This window comes from Scomber scombrus, unplaced genomic scaffold, assembly GCF_963691925.1.
Source record: "Scomber scombrus unplaced genomic scaffold, fScoSco1.1 SCAFFOLD_85, whole genome shotgun sequence".
NCBI classification, from domain to species: Eukaryota; Metazoa; Chordata; class Actinopteri; order Scombriformes; family Scombridae; genus Scomber; species Scomber scombrus.
The window spans coordinates 70,503-93,477 of record NW_026910735.1 but is presented as its reverse complement, the minus strand read 5'-3'; the positions used below and the strand labels follow the sequence as shown (position 1 = coordinate 93,477).

General features: G+C 36.1%; 1 protein-coding gene across 1 annotated transcript in view; it reads right to left on the bottom strand.

Annotated features, from left to right (window-relative positions):
* LOC133977274 (putative histone-lysine N-methyltransferase PRDM6) overlaps positions 1-22,975 on the bottom strand; it is a gene marked incomplete at its 3' end in the record, with an annotated part of 103,947 nt that overhangs the window by 57,555 nt on the left and 23,417 nt on the right. Inside the window, exon 4 of the mRNA XM_062415373.1 lies at positions 17,122-17,249. Within this exon, the coding sequence (XP_062271357.1) occupies positions 17,122-17,249 (128 nt within the window). The remainder of the gene's footprint in view (positions 1-17,121; positions 17,250-22,975) is intronic.

The window sequence follows — 22,975 nt, the reverse complement described above, 5'->3', positions numbered from 1 at the left end:
CTGCTGTGAATGTCGAGAGATGATGTTATCAAATTAATCAAATTATAGGAAGTTAAAGTTTAAAAAAATGTTACCTGTTGACCAACTTTGCTGACTAACCTGTTATAAGAGGAAGAAATACACACTGCTGCAGGGACACTAAAATACTCCCATAGAAAACAGCCAACCATTTGGACTCATTCACTAATATGAGTGTAGAAATTTTCTTATTTTGCACAAAATGTAAGTGTGCATGTAAAATTACCATCAGATTCATGACACATGCAAACTGGCCAATGTTGTTCTTACCACCAAGCTTTGGTTAGTGAATCAGAGTCATTCTAAACTGGCCCACTATCAGTAATTAGCATGCAACGATGTCTCCATTTCCCAATATAAGCAGGGTTTTTCCTGCATTGAGAGTTTTAAGGTGGTTGCCCAATCAAAATCAGGATCTCCACAGGTCCTTAAAAAACCTTAAAATGTCCTAAAATTCTACTGACTTAAATCAAAAGTTTGATTGTGGAAGTGTAATAAATTTAAACCATTAAACCTAAATGAAGCACAAGCGATTGGCTCCATCACTCGGAGTTTATGCAGCCGAATTGAAATTGTGTTCCTTGACAAGTTTACGCAGAGAGAAACTGATGAACACAGGTATCAACAACCAACTATTGGTATTAAAAGATATTTTTCTTATATACAGTACAACGATTGGTTTAAGAATTCAACAACTGGGTATAGCAAAAGCCAGAAGAAGGCATGCACACACATGAACAAATTATTTTAAAATTATGAGGCACCACCTCCACCTGATTTTGGGCCGGGAAAACCCCTGATGAGGAAAGCAGTGCAGAGAGCTTTCACTCTGTAAAGAGGGCTGTGATGGTAAAAATTAGAACAAAAAACTCTATGGCTAGTAAAATGCAGACAAGAGTTCAGAAGTAGAAGCCAGAAAGGGCAGATTTGGCTGGTAAACATGTCATCAGCTCAGCTGTTTGCAGCCTGATAGTGAATTTGTAAAGACATTTTGGAAAGCACAGACAAACTTATGTCCAGTAGTTGACAGGAACTCTGGAATATTAATGGCCATATTGGCAGTTTAAAACGTCTGGTATGAACTCTGTGTTAACCTGATTGCTTTACTGATTGTATTTGAGACCTTTATGATGGGAACTGATCATTGTTAGTGGATTAACAAAAATAAGAAAAATAAGATATATCTTGCACAATTGATCAACTACTCAACTTCTTTTTCTGTTTTTAAAAGTGTCCTGTTAAGGTAATGAATTAATGTCCTTAAATTTGTGAGTAAGTTTTATCAACCATATTTACACTGTGTGCCACCAGCTCATTCTTTAAATGCCTACTCAGGGCAGACAATGAGTCTCCACAAATCTGCTGATATAATCTGGAGATACACTTTTGCACATCTGTTTTCATAATAACTTCTTTATCTTCTTTATCATTACACGCTGCAGTGGCTTTTGTAGTTTCACTTTTTATTCTGAACTAAACTGTGCAGATGAATGGTGTCCTCCTGACTGGAGTATGATTCTGGAGTTTAGATGTTACAACCAACATAGTTTATTAGCTAAACTGCATGTTACCATTCAATAAATAGAAATTCAAATCTCAATACTTTTCTAAAAGAGACTCTCAGTAAGGTAGTTTAGTATAGTACAGTTGGGTCCATAAATATTTGGAGACTGACACAAGTTAAGGTTATTTTACCTGTTTACCCAAACATATTCAAATTACAGCTATATAATGAATTTGGGTTTAAAGTGCAGACTCTCAGCTTTAATTTGAGGGTATTCAAACATCCTGATTGATTTACTGATTGTATTTGAGACCTTTATGCATGGATTATGAAATGGTTTACAGAAACGTGCATATAGATTGTGAATTTAGGAAATTAATTCATTACTTGAACAGGACAGTTTTAAAAACACAAAAATAAGTTGAGTGGTTGATTGAGTCTTTATCAACCATATTTACACTGTGTGCCACCAGCTCATTCTTTAAATGCCTACACAGGGCAGACAATAAGGAAGTCTCCACAAATCTGCTGATATAATCTGGAGATAAACTTCTGCACATCAGTTTTCATGATAACTTCTTTATCTTCAACACCGTTACACCCTGCAGTGGCCAGTTTTACCAGTTCAGTTTATCAGTCTCCTCTGGGTCTTGAATGAACATGTAGTCCAAAGTCCAAAATTAGGCATAGATAATGTTGCAGTACTAACCATGCACAGTGTGAGTGAATGACTGGGTAGGGCACTGGTTCCTTTAAATTAAAATTCAGTTTGTCGACTGCAGCTGATCAATGAATGATTAAAATATTATCCTATCAATAACTGGAAAAACTTTAATTCAAATATTTGGGGATCCCACCGGGCCTGTGTAGGAAAGTGAAAGTCACTTCCACGACCCTTCTGAAACGTGCTATGTCATGCCTGCTGGGATCACAATTGACTAGTGTCATCGATCAGCTCCGGAGGTTGTGTCGTAGTCGAATCATGGAGCAACCGTGCCCAATGTAATCAAGCTGTAAGTGTAGGTGTTTTGTGTTGTATGAAATAATGTGTTTTACACGTTTCCCTAATGCTCAACTGTCCATATAAAACAAGAAGATCAACGGAGAAAAGAGGAAGACGAAACACGACTGAACAAGTTGAGAGAAGAATATGAGCAAGAAAGAAAGGAAGAAGACCCAATTAGAAGAAAACAGGAGCAAAAAGAATGGAAAGAATTAGAAAACAACTTTAAGAAGAAAGTAGAGAAAATGAAGAAGAAACATGAAGAGGAGGCAAGAAAGCAAGACTTTCAAACAGAAATACAACACAGATTTTTTTTTAGCTCTGTTGGAAGATGTACAACAAGGAATTGGAGGATATGAAGCAGAAGCACCAACAAAACCAGGATTTCATGATAAAACAGCTGACCAGGAACAAGGCATATCACAAAGACTTCGACAAATTGAAGAAAAAACATGAGAAAGACCTTGATGTTGATAATTATTGTCACTTTCATGGAAAGAAAATCAAGTCTCACGATTGACTGTTTCATTTCTCATTTTGACGGCTGGGAAAATGATGATTGGTCAGCATGTCACAATGCACTGTGGTTAGGTTGTATCTTCTGGTGTGCAGAAAACTTGAGCACTTAGCAGAAAATGGACAGTGCCAGCTGTAACTAAAAGCCCAGTGGAGAAGTCAAAAAAAGAAAAAAAAGTGAAAGAAGCAACTGCTGCAAATTTTTTCCCATTAATAAAGCCATATTTGCAGTAAGGAGGCTTTCTGCGTTATCTTTGATGGCTCACGTCTGAGTTTGTGAAGGAGCTGGACTTTTAGCACCTGATCTCTGACCGTGCAAAGGAAGGCAAAAAAGATGGTAAAAATCATTATTTTGTGTGTGCATTTAGTAGTATTATCTGTTGTGACTGACCAGATAATGTTATCTTGTCATCCATAATATATACATACATATATATTGTGTTTATAGTAGATGAATCAATTTGATATGCTGTTGCTTAACGTGTTTTGCATCACTGTGGTGTGATGCTGCTATAGGCCTATGTGTGGGAGTTGATTTGTCAAGTGCATTATACGTTGGCTTTTGCAGTCTGTGAAGTTGCCTCACTCACTAAGTGACCCTTATTTTCAAACCGTTCACATGTATCAGTCATGACTGTTGTGCTGTCTACTTGAGATGATTTAATCCACTGTATCATTGTCTTGTGATTTGTGAGTGAAATGACAGTATTTCAGTACTTCCCAGTTTTCATAGTTATGCCTTTTGCCTCATCTGACATTATGATATTTAAAATTGTACATGTAAAATATTTATATGTAAAATGTCATAAAATATTTAACAATGCCCTTCTTCCAACTAGCACATGCATATGTAAACATAACACAAAAAGTAAGGAAATTTGTGTTTGGTAGATTATTTCTTTGTTGTAACAAAGCTTCTTGGCAATACATCTTAAACCTGTTAGCCTGTTTATTTCCCTTTTAAATGGTTCCACATTTGTAACTTGATTTTTTGAATTAGTTTAAAAAGCCCAACTCATTATTATTTATTACATTATAAAGGGTAATAAAGAGTTACATTTGCGTGGTGTGTGTGAAGAACTGGCTTTCATTTGCTTTAATTTTTTTAATTTCATTTTACGTTTTGAATCAGAATAGCCGAAAATAATCTGATTGCCATTGGAAAGTTAAAAAAATATATATATATATATATATATTATGTCCAGTTTAGGTGATCATTCATTTCTTTTCAACAACAATAACTACATTGCGTGCTACCAGCACATTCTTTAACTGCCTATGAAGGGAGAAGTCAAGCAAGCAGGAAGTAGACACAAACAGGCTAAAGTATTTCTGGAGTCTAGGGTGTTAGTTACAGCCAACAAAATGTGTTAGCTAGACTGCATGTAACCATTAAATAAATAGAAATTAAAATCTCAATACTTATATGATCAATTCAAAGTAAGGTAGTTTAGTATACGATATTGTCTGACACAAGTTAATGAAGTCTGACTGGCTGTTATCTTAAACTGCAGTCCTAACCCAAAATGTCTCATGTCCTAACATGAACAACATAATACTAGGTGAGCTGATTAATGCATAATTCACCACCATAAAATATACATTGGCCTCCTTTCAATAACAGGAGATGATGTTTAAAGAAATTGCTGACAGTTGCTAATGTTACCTCTTGACCAAGTTGGCTGACTAACTCATTATAAGAGAGAAAAATACAAACTGCTGCAGGGACACTGGAGCACACAGACAAATTACTCTTTTACATAGGAAACCCTAACCCTTTACATTTTTCATCTTTGTTCTTGAGGAAGTTGAATTCAATGTTTTTATAAAAGTAACATTAACAAATTGAAAAAACAAAACAAAACCTAAGCTCAAAAGGTCCACTTCCTAGCTGTTATGGGTCTTAAACCTAATCTCCAAGTCATATTCAAGATTCAAGAGATTTGCAGTCATGTGGTAACAAGTAAAGAGATACTTGATAAAGGATGTTTGACTAGACATGACTTTGAATAGACCTGTGGGATGTCTCATTTTTGTCATGCCTGATTGATGCCCTGCCCACTGTGGTAAGACAAAGGTTACCTCAGGTACTTAAAGTGAGGATGTTACTTTCTTCGATAAACTCTGTGGAAGAATGACGCAGTAAGTATTTCGCATGGTGCATACACTCAACAGATAAACAGCAAACAGGCAAATGTATGAATAATGTGCGCAATTGTAGAGCATTCTACATCCTTAAATACACTTGTTTTTGTTCATTTTCAGGTGTGTGTGACTGCCCAGGCCTGGTGATCAGATGTGTACTTATATGAGTAACTACACTGTACTGTTGAATCACAAACTATAAATCGACTATGGCAGCCCTGTGCAAAGGAACAGCAACAACCTCAGGTAAGAGCAACATATTAAACCAAGTAAAGAGGAAAACATTTTTCTAGAAATCAAAATTTTACCATACAATTATGGTAAAATTGTAATACTGTGATTATTGTTTTTAAAAAATGTATAAAAGTATACTCATGTTTACTGACAGTAAATCATTTTTGCCCTAATTCAAAGTCCAAAAAGTATGTATCTTTTTAATAAAGATAGAAAAACTACTTTAAAAAGACCATAATGAGGTGCAGTGGTAGTCGCAGTAACTACAAAATGGTAAATTGATTGACACAGCAACATGGCTGATCTAGTAAAGCTACATTGACACAAGATTTTTAACAAAACCAACATTTGATGGCTTTAAAAACTCAGATAATATGTGAGCTAGAATAGTTGTCGATTTAAATTTTCACACTTATCAGTTCTGCCTGGTGACGAGAAATGTGGACACACTTAAAAATAGCCTCGAATACCTCTGGTATTTCAGTACTGTCATTTCTTGTTATTTATTAGCCAACATATATGCAAATATTAGATTGCCTTCTGTATCATTCCAAAGTAAGCTACTTTCAGCCCCAATGTGATGACACTCTTTTCTGCTTTACAAGCTTAGACAAAATGAGTGTACTATACCTGCCCAGCAACAAATGACAAGTTGAGGAGTGGCTGATGAAAGCAGAGTATTCAGCAAACCTAACCTGTTTCAGTGTTATCACTAACAATTCAAATATGATAGCATTTACTAAAAAAAATATTCTGTCTAAATTCTAGCATTGATTTGAAAAATCTTTATGTAAAGCATTTTAATGCTTACAATATTAAGGCAATGTGCTCCTAGCCATTTTGCTCCTCTGGGTTGAAAATACAGTATGCTTTGCTTTCTTTGGGTTGGATGAGAGGCTTAATACCACTGTCGTGGTAAATATGAAACCAGCAGAAGGTTTATTTATATATTTATATAAATATTGGACACAGGAGGAAACAGCTAGCCTGGTTCTGTCTAAAGATTACAAAGTCTGATTACCAGCAGCTTTAAATCTTTTTAATTAACATGTTACATTTTGCTGTCCATAAACAATTGTTTAACCAACGATTTTACAAGGGGTTATGTGCCAGACTATTTCTTTGCTGTGACAAGTTGTGAGGAAGTATTGCATAAATGTGGTATGACTGGAAAGGTAAAATTCAACGTGCCCAGTTTCATTCATGTGTGATGATGTTGATGATGAGTGATGTGTCCCGATAATATCCATTTCATTGTAGTGAGACCATTTTTTAAAAAGGAGGATAATCACAGCCTCATGAAACTATAAAACCACAAATGAGGGCTGAGGGTCACAGCATGATTTTTCTTGGCATTCCTTAACTCTTGGGGCCTGATTTACTAAGATCCCAAATAAAGATTACTAAATTGCGCATTTCGTTTGCGTGCTTTTTGCGGCTGATCTACTAAGAATAACTGCGTAAATGAAAACAGGTGCAGACAGCAGTATTTAAATGAGGGTTTTGTGTCTTAATGGAGAGTTTGGAAGAGCAGAAAGCTGCAAGCACAAAATGAAACCTGATCAGGTTCTAGTGGAAGAGGTTAACTAATATATTGAGTTATAACAAAAACTAATATTACAAGAAAAACCCACATATGGGAGAGTATTAGTGACAAAGTCAATGTTAGTAAAACCACAAATATTCCACTCCAAAAATATTAATACAGGTGGAAAAAATCCATCCGGTGCGTATTCCGTCATTGTGTCTCCGTCTCCTCGTCTCCATAGTAACAGCTGGTAAATACCAGGCAGGGAGTTCCGGTCCTCTGAAATGAGGCCAACGCGGAAGTAACTTAAAGCTGCATTCTATCAAAAGGCCACCAGGGGGCGACCGTTTTGGTGTCAAAAGGACTTCCGTCTCTATACGAGTCAATGGAGAATTCACCAACTTCTCACTTGATTTCTAACCTCAGTAAACGTTTTCAAAATGTGTTTATGGTCTCAATCGCTAGTTTAAAGCCTTCTTCAATGCAGTATGATGTTCATTTGGGACATTTTGGCCTCCCTGATTTTATATTTGACGATAAAGCAGGGTATGCATTAAGGCGTGGCTACGTCGTGATTGACAGGTTGATTGGTTCACAGGTTCAGGAGGGCAGACAGATAGACTGCAGGAAATAGCCGTTAGCTTTTTTTCGCACCGACATTTTTCTCCGGAGTTTTGTGGTTATAGTCGTAACAGCTAACTTGGTTAGCATCTCCAGGTTGCCGGTGTAGACTGTGGTAGATCCAGCACTCGCAACCTCCCCTGCTCCTCCTGATGCCCATATAAGTAGAAGCCATGTTTTAATTTTTCCCGGCATACACCTGAAATTTTCAAGATAGCGCTGTTCAGATCCGATACTATTGGCCTCCAAGCAGCAGTCCACAAACCAATGGGTGACGCCACGGATGTTTCTTATATACAGTCTAAGGTTAATACCTGCCCTTCAAAGGTATTATTTATAGACGCAACTACCGTCAGTAAAAAATACCTTCAGGTTTGGTAAATCACAATGCGTGTGCTAAATAACATAGCATATGTTAAATAAATAAATATATAGCATTTTCTCCTCCCTGTATTTTGGACACTGGAGATAAAACGTCTCATATTACATTCATTATGGTAAACGTACTAAATGAACAGGGCGTATTATCTTGCACAGTTGAAAGACGCAAACCTCAGTGCGCTGCGTTAGTAGATCAGCTTGCACATTTTTTGAGGGTGATGTCAATTTTGCACACATTTTTACACATGCAAACCTTGGTGTCTTAATGTAGTATTTTAGATGGACCTTTGACCATTTTTATCAATTCAAGTAGTCAAAAATGGTTGAAATTTGCACCAAATCTGTGCAACATATGGTATCAACCAACAAATTGGTGCAACAACATATGACACATAATTGAACCTGGGCATTTGAGGCTATTTTGAAGTGTATCCATTATCATTTTTGTTAAATGTTCACAACCTAGCTAGAATCTGAAAATTAAATGGGTAGCATAAATGTTAACTATGTATGGGACCAGTTAAAACAACTGTAGCACTTATTTTTGGATACCTTATTTTTTTTTTTACAGCTTATTATATTTTGAATTATTTGAGTTTAAAATTGCCTTCAAAGATTTTCATTAAAAACATAGGTAATGTTTTACACAAAAGCACCTCCAGATCACGTTAACTGTATTTATTGTATTGTTTAATATGATTCAAGGCTGTCACAGCAATGTTTCTTCCACTGCCTCTGAAACTGATTCAATAATTAATGTGAACTTAGGTGGTCTGTTTTTGAAGTTTACTTTAACCCGACCTCTAGCTAAAAGTGTACACACCATACATGGGAGTGGTATTAGACTGACACCTAAATATGTTGTCAAACATTACCACATACTATAGATGTCATTATTGGAGCTAACAACAGATGACAACTATTGCACTGACAACTCTTTTATCAATTAACCTGCAAAGCTGTCATCAGTTAACTTGTTCAGTTAATATATGTAAAAACAAAATCAATGATCCTTTTAACTTATTAAATATACTTATTTACAGCTTAGAATAAAAACCCAATAATAAAAGATTAAAACCACATATGTTTTTAGGAAATGTGTCATTACTGTACTCAAACCTGTTCTGTACATTTATAGATGAACAGCTGACAAAATCCACCTAAGGATAGTAAAAAATATGCTCCTTACATTCTTGTAATATATTAAAGTGTTTCCTGATTGTTTTTTGCAGCCTGTAAGCTGAATATTGTGCTGTTTGGAGATAATGATAAGGAAAAAACTGCACTAGGGAACTTCATCACAACACAAAACTCTTTCCGTTGCCCAATACTGTTGCCAGACAAGGATTGTGTGGGCGCACAAGGAAAATGGGGTGGAACATCATTAACAGTGGTGAAAACCCCAGACGTCTTCAATCTTCCTTTATTATCTGTGACACAAAAAATGAAGAACTGCATGGACCTTTGCACACCAGGACCAACTGTGATGTTACTGTTAGTGAAACCTTCTGATTTCACAGAAGAGAAAAGACAAGCACTAAAAGCCATTGTGAGCTTGTTCAGTCCAGATGCAATAGACAACTCAATGGTAATCTTAACACAAACAGAGAGCAGGAATCTCTCAGTGGATCAAGTCATCCAAGACTATGATCAAAGGCAGTACACATTCATCCTTGATAAAAAAGGTAAATCCAATAACATACTTCAAGAACTTAAGGGAAAGATCAACAATATGCTGCAAAATAACAAAATTAAAAATGTCAGGGATGACTACATCATGGCTGCAAGTCATCTGGTAGTAAGACATTTGAAGGCCATAATGTATCTAAAGGAAGAGTATGAAAACAAAATAACATGCCTAAACAAAAAAATTGAAGAACAGGACTTTCAGAGACAAGAGTATGACAAAAAGATAAGGGATCTGAAAGACGACCACATCAAGGACATTGATGCTCTGAAACAAGAACATGATGATGATATAAAGAGAAAAGAAAACAAGCACAAAGAGTATCACATCAAGGAAATAACAGATCTGAGGCAAGATCATGATGTCAGAATAACAGATCTGAAGAAAGATCTTAAATACAGAATAATGAATGTGAACAAAGTTCACCTTCACAAAATAAATCATCTGAAGCAAGATCATGACAAGAGTATTTCAGAGCTGAAGCAAGATCATGATGTCAAAATGGCTGCTCAAAGGCAAGATCATGATGAGAGAATAACAGATCTGAAGCAAAATCATCATAAGGAAATGAAGGCTCTGCAGCACAACTGTGAGGAAGAAATGACACATCTGAAACATGAGCAGGATGAAAAGATCAAGAATCTGAAACAAGAGCATGATGACAAAATAACAGATCTGAAGCAAGAGCATGACACCTCAATTAAGAGTCTGGAACAAAAACATCTTCAGCACAACTGTGAGGAAGAAATGACAGATCTGAAACATGAGCAGGATGAAAAGATCAAGAATCTGAAGCAAGATCATGATGTCAAAATGGCTGCTCAAAAACAAGATCATGATGACAGAATAACATATCTGAAGAAAGATCATGACAAGAGTATTTCAGAGCTGAAGCAAGATCATGACAAGAAAACAAAGGAACAACAACAAGAGAAGGAAGATTTAGTAAAAACTTTGAGAGAGGACCATGTTCAAGAAAAACTTTTTCTGAAACAAGAACATGACAAAAACATGAAGGAACTGGAAGAGAATCACAGCAAGGAAAAGATGGATCTGAAGCAAGATCATGATTTCGCAATGGCTGCTCAAAAACAAGATCATGATGACAGAATAACAGATTTGAACAAAGTTCACCTTCAGAAAATAAATCATCTGAAGCAAGATCATGACAAGAGTATTTCAGAGCTGAAGCAAGATCATGATGTCAAAATGGCTGCTCAAAGGCAAGATCATTATGACAGAATAACAGATCTGAAACAAAATCATCATAAGGAAATGAAGGCTCTGCAGCACAACTGTGAGGAAGAAATGACACATCTGAAACATGAGCAGCATGAAAAGATCAAGAATCTGAAGAAAGATCATGATGTCGCAATGGCTGCTCAAAGGCAAGATCATGATGTCAAACAGGCTGCTCAAAGGCAAGATCATGACAACAAACTAAAATATCTACAGCACAAAGAAAATGAAACAATTGCAGATCTGAAGCAAGAAATAAAAGACCAGAAACAAGAGAACGAAAACAAAATAATGGATCTGAAGCAAGATCATGATGCAAAAATGGCTGATCAAAGGCAAGACCATGATGACAGAGTCAAAGATCTGAAGCAAAATCATGAAGACAGAATAACAGATCTGAAGAAAGATCTTAAAGACAGGATAACAGATCTGAAACAAGATCATAAAGACAGGATAATGAATCTGAACAAAGTTCACCTTCAGAAAATAGAGCATCTGAAGCAAGATCATGACAAGAGTATTTCAGAGCTAAAGCAAGATCATGATGTCGCAATGGCTGCTCAAAGGCAAGATCATGATGACAGAGTAACAGATCTGAAGCAAAATCATGATAAGGAAATGAAGGCTCTGCAGCACAACTGTGATGAAAAAACGACACATCTGAAACATGAGCAGGATGAAAAGATCAAGAATCTGAAGCAAGATCATGATGACAAAATAACAGATTTGAACAAAGTTCACCTTCAGAAAATAAATCATCTGAAGCAAGATCATGATGTCAAACAGGCTGCTCAAAGGCAAGATCATGACAACAAACTAAAATATCTACAGCACAAAGAAAATGAAACAATTGCAGATCTGAAGCAAGAAATAAAAGACCAGAAACAAGAGAATGAAAACAAAAGAATGGATCTGAAGCAAGATCATGATGCCAAAATGGCTGATCAAAGGCAAGACCATGATGACAGAGTAAAAGATCTGAAGCAAAATCATGAAGACAGGATAAAAGATCTGAAACAAGATCATAAAGACAGAATAATGAATCTGAACAAAGTTCACCTTCAGAAAATAAATCATCTGAAGCAAGATCATGACAAGAGTATTTCAGAGCTAAAGCAAGATCATGATGTCGCAATGGCTGCTCAAAGGCAAGATCATGATGACAGAATAACAGATCTGAAGCAAAATCATGATAAGGAAATGAAGGCTCTGCAGCACAACTGTGAGGAAGAAATGACACATCTGAAACATGAGCAGGATGAAAAGATCAAGAATCTGAAACAAGAGCATGATGACAAAATAACAGATCTGAAGCAAGAGCATGACACCTCAATTAAGAGTCTGGAACAAAAACATCTTCAGCACAACTGTGAGGAAGAAATGACAGATCTGAAACATGAGCAGGATGAAAAGATCAAGAATCTGAAGCAAGATCATGATGTCAAAATGGCTGCTCAAAAACAAGATCATGATGACAGAATAACATATCTGAAGAAAGATCATGACAAGAGTATTTCAGAGCTGAAGCAAGATCATGACAAGAAAACAAAGGAACAACAACAAGAGAAGGAAGATTTAGTAAAAACTTTGAGAGAGGACCATGTTCAAGAAAAACTTTTTCTGAAACAAGAACATGACAAAAACATGAAGGAACTGGAAGAGAATCACAGCAAGGAAAAGATGGATCTGAAGCAAGATCATGATTTCGCAATGGCTGCTCAAAAACAAGATCATGATGACAGAATAACAGATTTGAACAAAGTTCACCTTCAGAAAATAAATCATCTGAAGCAAGATCATGACAAGAGTATTTCAGAGCTGAAGCAAGATCATGATGTCAAAATGGCTGCTCAAAGGCAAGATCATGATGACAGAATAACAGATCTGAAACAAAATCATCATAAGGAAATGAAGGCTCTGCAGCACAACTGTGAGGAAGAAATGACACATCTGAAACATGAGCAGGATGAAAAGATCAAGAATCTGAAACAAGAGCATGATGACAAAATAACAGATCTGAAGCAAGAGCATGACACCTCAATAAAGAGTCTGGAACAAAAACATCTTCAGCACAACTGTGAGGAAGAAATGACAGATCTGAAACATGAGCAGCATGAAAAGATCAAGAATCTGAAGCAAGATCATGATGTCAAAATGGCTGCTCAAAGGCAAGATCATGATGACAGAATAACAGATCTGAAACAAAATCATGATAAGGAAATGAAGGCTCTGCAGCACAACTGTGAGGAAGAAATGACGCATCTGAAACATGAGCATGAGAGCAAAATAACGGATCTGAAGCAAGATCATGATGACAGAATAATGAATCTGAAGCAAAAAGATAATCAAACAATTGCAGCTCTGAAGAAAGACCACCCCAAAGTAATAGAAGGTCTTAGACAAGTGTATGAAAACAAAATAAACAATCTGAAGAAAGAGCACGACAACACAATAAACAACCTGAAACTAAATCATGATAAGGAAATGAAGGCTCTGCAGAACAACTGTGATGAAGAAACGACACATCTGAAACATGAGCAAGATGAAAAGATCAAGAATCTGAAACGAGATCATAATGACAATGTGGCTTCTCAAGAACAAGATCATGATGACAGAATAATGAATCTGAAGCAAGATCATGACAACAAACTAAAATATCTACAACAAAAAGAAAATGACAAAATTGCAGATCTGAAGCAAGAGCACCTCAAAGAAATAAAAGACCAGAAACAAGAGTATGAAAACAAAATAATCGATCTGAAGCAAGATCATGATGTCAAAATGGCTGATCAAAGGCAAGATCATGATGACAGAATAACAGATCTGAAGAAAGATCATGAAGACAGAATAATGAATCTGAACAAAGCTCACCTTAAGAAAATAATGGATCTGAAGCAAGATCATGAAAATAAAATAAAAGAAGAACAACAACAGCACAAAGACAAAGTTTAAACATTTTAAGAGAGGACCATGTTCACCAAAAACGAGGATCACATCAAGGAAATGATGGATCTGAAGCAAAATCGTGATGACAAAATAAAATATCTACAGCAAAAAGACAAGGAAACAATTGTGGATCTAGAGCAAGAGCACCTCAAAAAATAAAAATATCTGAGTCAAGTGTATGAAAACAAAATAATGGATCTGAAAATCATGATGACAAACTAACAGATCTATAGCAGGAATAAGGTAACAAACTGAAGGATCTGACCCAAGAGCTTGGTAACACTATAACAAGACATGTTGAAAAAATAGCAACTCTCCACCAAGAACATTATGATATAATAAATGATATGAATCAAAAACATGACAAGGACATACAGGAACTGAAACAGAGGATGTACTGCAATGGATAACAATATTGTTCTGTTTATTATTGTTGTCATTGAACCAATGCTTCATTTTGTAACTAATAACAAATGCAATAATATTTGCTGTAAATGTGCTTTAAATGGATATAAAAAGGGACACAAGTGGACACGTTTTTTAGTGCTGGACTGTTTAAACATTATTTCTGTGAAGAGTTATTTACAGTTTTTTTTATATATATTTACATAGCATTATGAAATTCTTTGATTTAGTATGTAATGTGTAAAGTTTAGTTAAAACAAGTTTAATCATTATAAACAGTTGTATTAAGGACAGGACAGCTTGACACTATATTTGATCATCATTTTGCATTATATGTCTTAAAGTAAGTAGAGAAAAAAAAGTACTTATTTACCTAAAATATATATTTTAACATTTTTATGGTTATTCATTTATTTGAAAATGTTTTAACAATTTAATCATGTTTATGTTGTTAATGTTATTAATCAAGTAGTTAATCAAGAGTTTAAATATCCAATATTTGTTTTCTTTTTAGGTTGTCTTTCTGTTGAACACATCATTATGATTAAATGATTATTACACAGTTAACTAGAGGAACATTTTCTAATGTGTCATCAATGTAAACAGCTTCTTTTACCCAGCTGTGTGGTGGAAAAACATTTGTACTGTACCAGCACAGCGGCCATTCATGGTATAGCTTGGTATTCTGTCACTATGGTATTAAAGTATGTAGAAAAAGCATATAAAAGTAATTTACTTTTTTAAAATCTTTAAAAATACTTTTTTTGGTTATTCATTTATTTGAAAATGTTCGAACAATTTAATCATGTTCATATTCAATGTTATTATTCAAGTATAGATCAATATCATAATTCAACTGAATCGTCATAAGTTTAAATATTCTATATTTGCTTTTGTTTTTTATTTTTTAGGGGCTTCCTGGTGAGAGTAATCCTAATGATTAAAAGATTATTTTATTAAAAATCACTCACCATTTTGTCAATTGTATGATCTATTTCATTAATTATTTGTAAGGAGTTACGCCTCTATTAGCCATATTAGTAATCTTCATAACTGCTCAGTCTGGAAATGTCTATAAACTATAACTATACTTCATTAAAAGAGAACATTAAATCTTAACTGCTTTCTGGCTGATTTTTGTCCTTTTTTGCATTCAACAGATATAATGTAAGACACTTCCCATTGTGGACATTGTAGTATTAGATATGTTGGAATGTATGTCCGTGGAAAGAATGTATTCATTTGGACCAACAAACCGGTCCTCATTATGACTTCTAGCATTTCTGTATTCCTTTGGGATCCTGTTGTTTTTCTTTTAGATTACTGATGATTGAAATAGCTAAAATACCTGCTAATGGTAGCCAGTTAGCAGATGTCAACATGTTCTTGTGTGTAAAAGGTTCCCATAATTAGGCTATAGCATCATTCAAATATTCCGATGATTTAGTAGAAAATAAATCAGACAACCCTGAGAAAAACTGGTGTAGTTCAGGTGTCATTTATTTGTTGAGGGGTTTGGGTTGTGACAGCGCTTTGGTTTCTCCAACAGTCTTCTGTCACAGCCTTTATGAATTTCTCACTAAAGGTTGTTTTTCGCCTGGTTTGGTCTTTTTCAGCCAAACCTCATTGTGCTGACATGTGTTTCCACTACAGCCTCACAGCAGGGGGGGAGGGGACAGTCGTGCCGAGCCTGGTTGCTATGGTCCTGCTCGGTAACACGGATGACTGCGGCCAACCTGTTACAATCTCCATGCTCAAACAAGCGGTGTCATGCGCGACTCAACACATGTGTCTTTGCTAGAAGGCCAGACCGAAAACTTCTCAGTGTTCTGCTCTCAGTAGTTTTGTAGCCGAACCGAATCTCTGTGGGTTCAGATATCAGCTTAAAAACAATCCTGATTACTTTGAGCTGTTTCGGAAGAGTTACTGCAGATGAAAAACCCCAAAAATGTCGTGCTGCTGCTGCTGCTTCACATGAGCAGCTTTTCACAGACAAACCAGTGGGAGGATTATATTATGAAGACATATTAAGTAAATGTGCTATTCTTCAACAATAACACATCCACACAGCAAGATATGGAAATACTTGGCACTATTTGGTCAGTGGATCAGATTTAAAAATTGCTGGGAGGAACAGTACAAGCAGAAACAGCCACAGTTAAATCAATGCATTTTCGGCAAACCAGCACATGCCCAATACCACATCAAAGTAAACCGCTTCTTTTACCCTGCTGTGTGGTGGAACAACATCTGTACTGTACCAGCACAGTGGCCATTCATGGTATGCATGACTTGGTGTGACTAACCAACGGTATTTTTGCCACTGTGGTATTGCGCAATGTTGGTTTACAGTACCAAAGCTTGCATTAACCAATTATTTTCCATCATCGCCCGTCATTTTGACAGGTTGTTGAGGCTGATCAACTGTGATTATGCATATTAATTCACTTTTATCTAGTCTTGTCTTGGATAACCTCGTTGTTTAGATGGCTTTAGCTGTCGTTACATACTATAGCAAGATGTCACAGAAGCTCAATGTCCGAAGTTTCTTGAAAAAGCCTGATAATTGTGATGGCATTGATAAAGGAGGTGAAGAAAGAGGGACTGATGCGGTGGAGGATAGCATTTGTCCAGAGAGGGCTGGACAAATTTTCCAGTTGAGGCAAAGACAACATTCAATGAGGCTTTACATGACGGTGAGTTCTCATCACACTCACGTAGACAGACACACAAAACCTTTTCAATTTTGCACACAGAGTACATCGCTGAGGTAAATAGATCAATCAAAAAAGACCTTAACAAAGTACCCAACGCATCTCATTATAGAGAACTCACAGAGGACACTTTTGGAAACACCCACCACACATTAGTCAGAGAAGTAAAGCTGTTCTTACCTGTACTGTACGACCATCATGTTCTGCTCCCCACAGTGTCTGGCACAGCGGATATACCTCATCCAGCTGGACTTACTGGGATCATTACCATCGATAAAGTGCTGTAACGTTCCCTCTGAATCGTAGATCTGAAACAAACAAATATACAGGCTCAGATCTAAAAGCAGTACATATACAGAGAGGACTGCTCTGTTTGAGATCAATTACTGTAATAACTTTTATGCCCTGCTTTTAAAAAGAAACAGGGTTACAGTTAGAAGTAATACAGTGATGATATTTCATCTGTAAAAGGCCATAACAACAGATACAAATACATCTTGTGACTTCCTATCAACTCAACAAAAAACATTTTAATTTAAACAATGCAATATATATATATAATTACAATGTTTTATATATGAATTGTATAAGGTTTGTCCTTTCATTCCATTTTTATAGTCAAATGTGTACATAAAAACATAAGAAAAAAATCTTCATTTTTATGGTTATTTCTTTTATTGTTTATTTAATTCATTCTGTTCAATCTCAATATTTATTCTCTCTGTCATATGAACTAATTCCCACCAGCAACATTTTTCAGTTGCTTTTACACCAATGAAGAACTGGGCATATAGAACTGGGGAAAAGGTGGTGAGGCATGAGATTTATTTTAAATACATAAAAAAATGTCCTTAAAATACAATAAAGTGTAAAGTGCCTCTGTGTACTTTAAAGACACTTTAAGTAACTAATAACTAATGATTGAACTAATGATTAAAATGTACATTATGTTTTGATTATGATCTTCTCAGTGTCCAGACTTGTATTAAGTTGATAGATTTTCTACAGTATGTAAGTTAAAGAGGAAGAAAAAGGGGGAAAAAATGCTCAAAATGGCGCTCAAGCTGGCTTTTTATTTAAATTAACATTTGCAACAAAGGAAAACCCAATAGACCGAGAAAAAAGTAGTTTATTCATAGTTCATTAACTTGTATCTATAGGACAACAATTACTTTTTTGGCTTTGCTTTTATACCAATTGAAAATATAATGTTATTTAAAATATAATTCTATTTATATCTTTTTTTTTCTCTTTAAATCAAATTTTAAATTGAGGAAAACGTTATGAGTGTGAAAGGAAAGTCTCATATCAAGAATGTTTTTGGGAGAAAAACGTGTCAAACTGTTTTATGTCATCGAGCTCGAAATAAACAACCTTCATTTAAATGTGAGTTGAGTTTTTATACCCAAAGATTAAAGTGATGAGCTGTAAAAGTACAGGTGGTATCAGGATATTTATGGTAAAGCAAAGTCACAACTCTGTTTATTTTTGGAGATTCATCACATAATTGTGTGATTGTGTTTCAGTTCAAGAATTTAGAATAAACCTTTGTGAGTTGTAAATGATAATGAGTCCTGCACTCACAGCTGAGACAAAAAGAAAATAACTCCAGTTGATTTAAAATGTTTTAAACAAACCGCAGCAACAAATCATTAGCCTCTTATCCGCAGTCAGGCCGGAGCTGTGATTATTACCGGCCTGCTGGGTGTTAAACGTTATACAAACCTGATTTACACCTGCTTAAAAGCCTCCCTGCTCCGTCTGCCAACGCCTCAGCCGTAAAAACAAGTTCTGATGTCTAAAAATACTTTTTCAGTGTGACAGTGGAAGATAGTCCATGAAACAAAGAGGCATGAACTTGAAACATAAACCTCTAAAACACTCCATTTAGACAAAGGAAGAAGTTTTTTCTCAACTTTTGCAGCCATCTATCCAGAGCAACATATTTCAACAAACACTGACCAGACTGTAGTTGAAGTTTATGTGATTTTACTCCATCCTCATACAATTAATCCCAACTATTCTGGCCTTTTCCTCTAGCAAGTTTCTTTTATACACATGAAAAATTAAAAATCTAACTGCCAAACTGCCACGAAATGTACTGATCACATTTTCCAGACAATGAAGACTTTTTATTTTAATGACCCTATCTTTCCTCTGGTGCCACCATCAGGAGAAACTCTACCTTTTAGCCACAGTGTCGATAAGTTACTAACCCCCAATTCCTCCAAATTAATCGACCAAATACATAATTTGATCATGTGACTCTAGAACAACACTGGCGTCCCCATCAGCAGTAATCGTAAGGACAACATCATCAGTCTGTGCTTTCCAAAACCGTCACACATCACTGTTAAACAATAATTATGTTTTATGATGTGGCAGCGGTGATGATGTGGTTAAGGTCTGGTTAGGTCTAGACAGATCATGGTTTGGGTTCAAATGGTCACTTTGTTAAGGTTAGAGAAACACGTGATGTGTGTGAAAGTGACAGCTTCCTTCAATTTATGCCACCTTAGTCATCGTGGCTACAATAAAAATGTTATCGTTAAGTGTTTCGTTAAAAAAAACAGTCTCATCTTGCGGATGGAAATGTGACGCTTGTGGTTGGAAACAGGAAATGAACAGCTGTTTCCTGTGTTATACTCATGGATGTATACTGCCCAGCTAAGTGGTCACTCAAAGTGCAGTACCAAATAAAATCCCCTGTGACCCAAAAAGCCTTTTCCCCCCATAGACCACTTCTATAAAAAAAGAGACTTCCATAAAAACTGTTGACAGGACACCTCTAGTAAACACCCACTAAGTATGTATCATGTTGTAGTGAATGATGTGGAGAAAACACCATGTACATTTCACGTAAATTGGATGAAGTGTGTGACATGAGGCTGACTTCCTGTTTCCAGTAATTGGCGCTATTACCTATAACTCAATATTGAAGCAGAGACAGAGAAGCAGGACCCTCATCATGCGTACGAAATTTGGTACTGATTGGACAATGTCTATTGGAGTTATAAGGACTTCCTGTTTTATGGTAAAACATACAATGGACACAAAGGACAATGGAGGCGAAAGATTTTGCTAACTTTTCATCTTTAACGTCTTAAGACTTCTACATTCATCGTCACTCAGACATTTATTTGTTGCACCAGGTAACTGAGACAAATACTACTGCAGCATGTACATGTGCTAAACAGGGTCAGAAATATTCAAATCATATGAAAAGAGAGTACGCAGCAGAGATAATGGCAAAAATCAAGAAGGCTCTGTCTGATGAGAATAGCTATGATAGTGTCAAAGCTTTGTTTAGTTTAGATTAGTCAAGTGTCTTTTGAGGCTGCATATAAACATTTAGCTAGAAATACACATATAGTGTTAAAAGGTTAATTAAGTTTGGAAAATCAGTATAGCAAGCCACTATTGAAATGTTGGAAGGCAAATGTGTACGTACACCTTGTTGTTTCCGCTTATGCGTGCATTGTTTATATCATCTCTTACATGTCGAAGGCAGAAAGAGAGATAGTACTGTTGCTAACTAACAAGCTAACTAGTGAAAAGAAACACAAGGCTTTTCAATGATCTTTCCAAGAGGGAGCATGTATCATGAGAATATAATTGGTCCTAAAACTGACCTCTGAGGAACACCATACTTGACACAGGACAATGGGGACATTTGAAACGGTAAACATCAATAGTTTCAATTTTCATATTAGTCCACAAAGTTTATATTACAGTAGCAACAACTCAGCACTGATTGCATTGCAAGAACAACAAAATGGTGGAGTTGTTGGCTTGTATAGTGCAGACAATTTGTCATGTAACATAGTCCATGTGTTGGGCCTTCAACTCTGCTCCTGGAGAGCTACTGCCCTGCATTGTTTAGGTATCTCCCCACTCTGACACACCTGATCCTAATACTTAAGTTATCAAGCCCTTCACAAGCTTCAACTGCCTGGGGTTTCGGTGCATAATCTTGTTAGTCAATTTATTCTGACAAAACTTAAAGAGTATGAAGTAGTAAATTATACTACATACAGTACAGTGCATGGCCCCACTTTAACCTTGCAACAGTATTTCTTTGTCTTTTTCTAGATAAAATGAAGTAATGCTGACCTGCAGACTTAATGTGAACTTCATGCCTCGAAAGAACATCAGCAAACAATTCAAGAGATTAAAAGTGTTCAACATATAGTAGAGATAGTTCTTCTCCTGGACTTAAAAGTGAAAAGTTCGGACTTTGAAATCTGAATTTTCAAAGCAAAATCACCAGAAAAATGAAACAGTTAAAACTAAGTAAATAAATCAGCAGATATCTGAAGACTTCACAACAAAGAACCAACAATAAGCAGTTAAAAAGAGTCGATTTCCCTCAGCCTCCGTCTCTCTCTCTCTCTCTCTCTCGCTCTGTTCATTATTAATCCATCCCTCCATCCATCCGTGGTGATGCAGTGTGACTGTATTGAGGAGGCGTTCAGTGTGTTTATAAGGTGATGACCTGAGCCAATAGCGGCCCTCTCTGCTGTCCATACAGCCAACAGACAATCAATGCTGTAAATGACTGCGAGAATCAAAGGAAAACGGCCTCATTTATTATTCTCTGCGTGTAAGCACTTTAATGTGTGTGTATGTGTGTTTGTGTGTGTGTGTGTGTGTGTGCGGCTCTTCTGCTTCTATCTGAATCATTAGCATGTTCATTTCATACATGTATGATGTATTGATTTTCATTATTTATAATTTCATACTTTCCGAATTCCGATTTTTTACCCTTCAGATCTTTATCAACACAAAACTAGTTTCTGTTTGCCTTTGATTCAGTAAAGATTAAATTAAACAAGCAAATTATACTTAAAATGTATGTATATAAATTAATGAATGTGCAAAATAAAAAGCGCCTTGTAAATAAAAGTCCTTGTTTCTCTTCTGTAACTGTCTTTAACTCAAGTGATCTTCAATATTTGACTTTATTTATTCCTTTTATGTTTTCCTTTTCTAAACCCTTTATGTTGTTCCTACACACATGAAAGTATGTTTTTTACTTGTCCTGTTTGTTTTGAATTAACATAAAACAGACGTTAACTGTAAACCCAAGAATTATGATCTTCTGTGGATTACACAGGGGATTTTATTTGGTACTGCACTTTGAGTGACCACTAACCCTCTTTAAAAAATCCAAAGTATATTTAAGTAACCCCTAAAAAGTCTATATATATATATTTTTTTTAAAGTCTTTAAACTTTATTGTATCTTCTTGTTTCCTTCTAAATAAGTTCACATTCAAATGTAGCTGAAATTTTGACTGAATGAACCAAAATATGCACCAAAAAAAGTGAATTACCGATCCTATTTCCATCCTGTTGTGTGAATATTAGCAGATAAACTAATTCTCCAGGCAGAGTCATTAAACTGTGGCAGAAGTAGAGGAAACAATAAGATGAAGTCATTAACCCTTCTGTTGTCCTCGAGTCAAGGAAGGAAGGGAGGAAGGATGGAAGGATGGAAGGGAGGAAGAAGGAAGGAAAGGACGGAGGGAGGAAGGAAGGAAGGAAGGGAGGAAGGATGGAGGAAAGAAGGAAGGTAGGAGGGAGGGAGGAAGGAAGGAAGGAGGGAGGGAGGGAGAAAGGAAAAGAGGAAAGGAGGAAGGAAGGAAAGAAGGACAGAGGAAAGAAGGAAGGGAGGAGGGAAGAAAGAAAGAAGGAGGCAGGAAGAAAAGGAAGGAAGGAATGAAGGAAGGAAAGAAGGAGGTAGGGAGGAAGGAAGGAGGGAGGGAGGAAGGAAGGACAGAAAGAGGGAGAAAGGGGGATGGAGGAAGGAAAGAAGGAAGGGAGGAAAGAGAGAGAGAAGGAAGGAGGGAGGGAGGGAGGGAGGACAGAAGGAAGGAAGGAAGGGAGGAAAAAAGGAACAGTCAAAACAGACGGGGTGAATTTGATCCGGGAGGACGACACGAAGGTTAAAGCTGATGTATGACGAAGTATTCAATATTCTATCAATAATGAAATAATAAAAGAGAAAGAAGATCCGAGTAGTGAGAAGGAGT